Genomic DNA, 3,754 nt, shown 5'->3' with positions numbered 1-3,754 from the left:
GGCGTATACGTAATATTTTTTTTTACTAAAAAACTTATTTTCACAAAACACATTTATCTTGAAGAAAAAAGTTTTACTCTTATTGAAAATCCAAGAAACATTATGTTCATATCGAAAAACGTGTTGCATTAAGAAGTGAAAAATGTAAAATTTACAATGGTTTATTGTAATAACTACCTAGGTACCGATTACTAAGGAGTTAAGTTACACAAATGCGCACTTTTCGGATTTGAATGATCCATAAACCTTTTGTTGTCCTTAATTTCGTATTAAATGAAGGTCTTAACAAATAAACGGATCAATGTACAAAAACTTAAACAATTTTCGCTCTTTACTAAAAGTTTTTGAAACTGAGATTTGAAGGTGCTCAGGGTTAACCCCTTTTCAATACTGCATCGAAAATTTGCTGACGTGCAATTTTCTGTCAGATACACTTCATTGGAATCCTAATTAACTAAACTATATCTATGTATACTTATTCATAATATATTTCAATTCAATTATATACCTATATATTTTTCTCTTTCATTGCAACAGTAAAACAAGTTCATTTTTGTTTATAGGCAAAACAAACGAAATAGAAAGTTCATAACATTAGAAAACTAAAAACGAAAAAAGCTTTTCAATAAGATACATTTCTTACCTATAAATTAAATACTTACACATCAAATGCACACTTACACATTTAGGTAAACCACACAAACATACCGGCCAGTATATTATAAATTATGCCATTATAGCCGGCCGGCTTTTAATTCATTTGATAATTTAGGTAAACAAGAAAATATTTTTTTTTTGTGAACTTGTTTTGCAGTAATTTATTTTATATAGGTATAAGAAAAATTCATAAATCATGATTCAGTTTCTCATTGGAATGTCCCATATTTTTGCTCGTATCTGATAAAGAATATTTTTAGATTTTTATATATCATCCAAATTAAATCTAAGTAATATTTATCAGTGCTTCAGATTCTTATCATGTAACCAAAAAAATAAAATTTATTTACTATCAACTTTCTATTTATTAAAATCAGTTGCTTATTAAATTCACTTTATTGCTTTTTTTTGTAGGTATATAGATATTTTTACTTGCTCTATAGGGCAAGTATTGGTTTCGTGTAGAAATAAAAAAATCGAGGTTTTAACCAAAACCAACATTACGATGATGGAGAAGATCAAAAAAGTGGTTTTCGTCATGCCGTCCGTCGGTCTGTGCGTCCCTCTGTACATGGAGCTAGGGCCTAAGCGGATGGATGGATTTGCTTGAAACTTGGTACATATGATTTTTACGTAATTCCCTAGGACTATTTTTTTTATTTTTTTAATATCTCCAATTTAACGCATATCTCCCATATAACGTTTTCGAGGTATTTCAAATTTCTCGAAAACGGCTCTAACGATTTCGTTTAAATTTGGTGTGCGCAGTACTCTTATTGATTCTAACAAAACTGCATTTTTAGTTTTTCTCAAAAAATGCCGAGAGCGGAAATATGGCGTTGCCGTTTTTCAAAAATTGACAAGTTTTTTAAGTTCATATATTTCATCAAAGCATAAGTCAATTTTTTCAAAATTTACAGACATCATAGGTATTGAAGTGTAAAATGTAAAAAAAAAATTAAAAAAAAAGTTTTTCAAAAAATATATAAAAAATTGAATTTTTTTAACTTTCGATTTTTTTTTTTTTTGTTTTTATTTTTTTTTCTCCACAAAATCTTAAATTTCCAACAGATATTTTAGATAAAGATGCTTTGAACTACAAGAGCAAGTACGTGCGACCCAGTCGTGCATTTTATTTTATCTCTCAATTCAATAAGAAAAAAGTTCAATCAACTTAACTGACTGACGTCACACAAAAGCTCTATTTCATATGCCTATATACTCACAACGATTTCACAACTATGAAACCAAAACAAAAAAAAAGACCGGCCGGTCGTTGGTTAACAATATAAAAGACGCTACAAATATTTTTGGCAGTATTCCTTTAACTCTGCCCTGCCTCACTTTGGTTATCAAAGTTCTCTTCTTCAATTTCATTTTGCTGTACAAACGAATATAATAAAATAACAAAATTATGTCTGTGGTACAAATGACTATGGAACAACTCAAAGAATTGGTTGAATCAATTCGTTCAGCTGTTGTAGCTGCTGCTCCTGCTGCAGCACCAGCCCCAATGCACTCCAAGGGTAGTTTCACCAGCTGTGAATCTCGTTTCGGTGGACAACGTGACCACGATGCTGTGGAACAATTCATCACTTCCGTTGTGACATTCAAAGATATTGAAAATATTACCGATGAAGATGCATTGCGTGGATTGTCTTTGTTATTTTTTGGACTAGCTTCGACTTGGTGGCAAGGTGTTAAAAGGGAAGCTAAAACTTGGAATGATGCTCTCGAGTTAATTCGTAGCCATTTTTCACCTTCAAAGCCAGCCTATCAGATTTATACAGAGATTTTTCAAACTAGCCAGTCGCCGGGTGTTGCTATAGATACATTTGTTTGTCAAAAACGAGCTTTGTTAGCTCAACTTCCGGAGGGTCGACACAACGAAGAGAATGAAATTGATTTCATTTATGGGTTATTGAATGTCAATTATCGCAAACATATTGCTAGACATGATGTTAAGACGTTTAGGGAGCTATTGGAGAAGGGACGTTCTATTGAACATACAACTGCTGAAGGTTATCAAGTTTCGGCTGCTCAGAATGATAATGCTCCAACTGCACCGAATGGCAATTATAATGCAAATGACAGACCATCGTGTACTCATTGTGGCAAGAGGGGTCACATGGTTGATAATTGCCGCAAGAAGAAACGCACAATGTATCGAGATGCACCTATCTAAGTTTTAAAAACAAATTTTTGTTGTTTTTTGTAAATATTGAATATAAGATTTAAAGATACATTTGTATATAGTAAAGGTACCTAGTTTTTGGATTAAAGAAATTTCAAAATAATTTCATTATGAAGGTACCTTAATTCATAACATTTTTTTGTAAATTTTTCATACTTGCTTTTTTAACCGATTGTAAGTTCTTAAGAACTTTTATTTTGATCAACAAATATTTTAATACATTTTAATAAAATATATGAAAAGTATTAGTTGTTTCCTTTTCAACTCGAAAGATTGGAGGCTTTAATTCCACATAAGAGATAATTTATAACCCTTTGCAAACTGTTAAATTCCCAAAGAGCGTTCAACAAGTTGGTAAATAAGCCTCCTTCGAAGTTCAATATTTTAAAAATTTTATTTTATTTTTGCTTGAGATAGATACAAATGTATAAAAAAAAATGTATCGCATTCAAATAGGAAAAATTAAAGATAGAATTAACTTGTAATGTTAGTTTGTCACGCCCGTAACAGTTTTTGACAGTTTTCTTGTGGTTTTATGCTTTATTGTAGAAGGAGGAGTGGTGTTGAAGATAAAAATTAATATCAAACATTTTGAACTATAGGAAAATAGGATTTGCTATTTAAAAATCATTTGTAACGCCCGTAACGCAAGTAAGCTTTAGTAAGCTTGAGAAACTAAATCAAGAACAGCATGCATTTTACTCATGACTTAAATTGATTTCCATTGTTTTTGAATATTGCCCTAGTAATTCATACATTATGAGTAAAAGTGTCACACCCGTAACTGTGGAAGCATCCTGGTTACTTCAGATTGATGAGAATTCAATATCTTCAGCAAAAAAATCTCAGTTAATTAATTTAGAGGAAGCAGAACAAATTATTTTAAGTAAAACAATAATTGTT

The 3,754-nt window shown here is 30.8% G+C and overlaps 1 protein-coding gene across 1 annotated transcript; it reads left to right on the top strand.

Annotated features, from left to right (window-relative positions):
• The first annotated feature begins 2,048 nt into the window (after positions 1–2,048).
• LOC129907188 (activity-regulated cytoskeleton associated protein 2-like) lies at positions 2,049–2,899 on the top strand. Its single transcript, XM_055983285.1, has one exon. It carries the CDS (start codon positions 2,072–2,074, stop codon positions 2,840–2,842), a length of 771 nt encoding a protein of 256 aa, XP_055839260.1. The 5' UTR covers positions 2,049–2,071; the 3' UTR covers positions 2,843–2,899.
• Positions 2,900–3,754: the final 855 nt, after the last annotated feature.

This window comes from Episyrphus balteatus, chromosome 1 (genome assembly GCF_945859705.1).
Source record: "Episyrphus balteatus chromosome 1, idEpiBalt1.1, whole genome shotgun sequence".
Lineage (NCBI taxonomy): Eukaryota > Metazoa > Arthropoda > Insecta > Diptera > Syrphidae > Episyrphus > Episyrphus balteatus.
This window is presented reverse-complemented; position numbering and strand designations above follow the sequence as displayed.

Excerpts from the sequence above, each read along its gene's own strand:
- LOC129907188 (XM_055983285.1), top strand. The coding sequence starts at position 2,072 with ATGTCTGTGGTACAAATGACTATGGAACAACTCAAAGAATTGGTTGAA.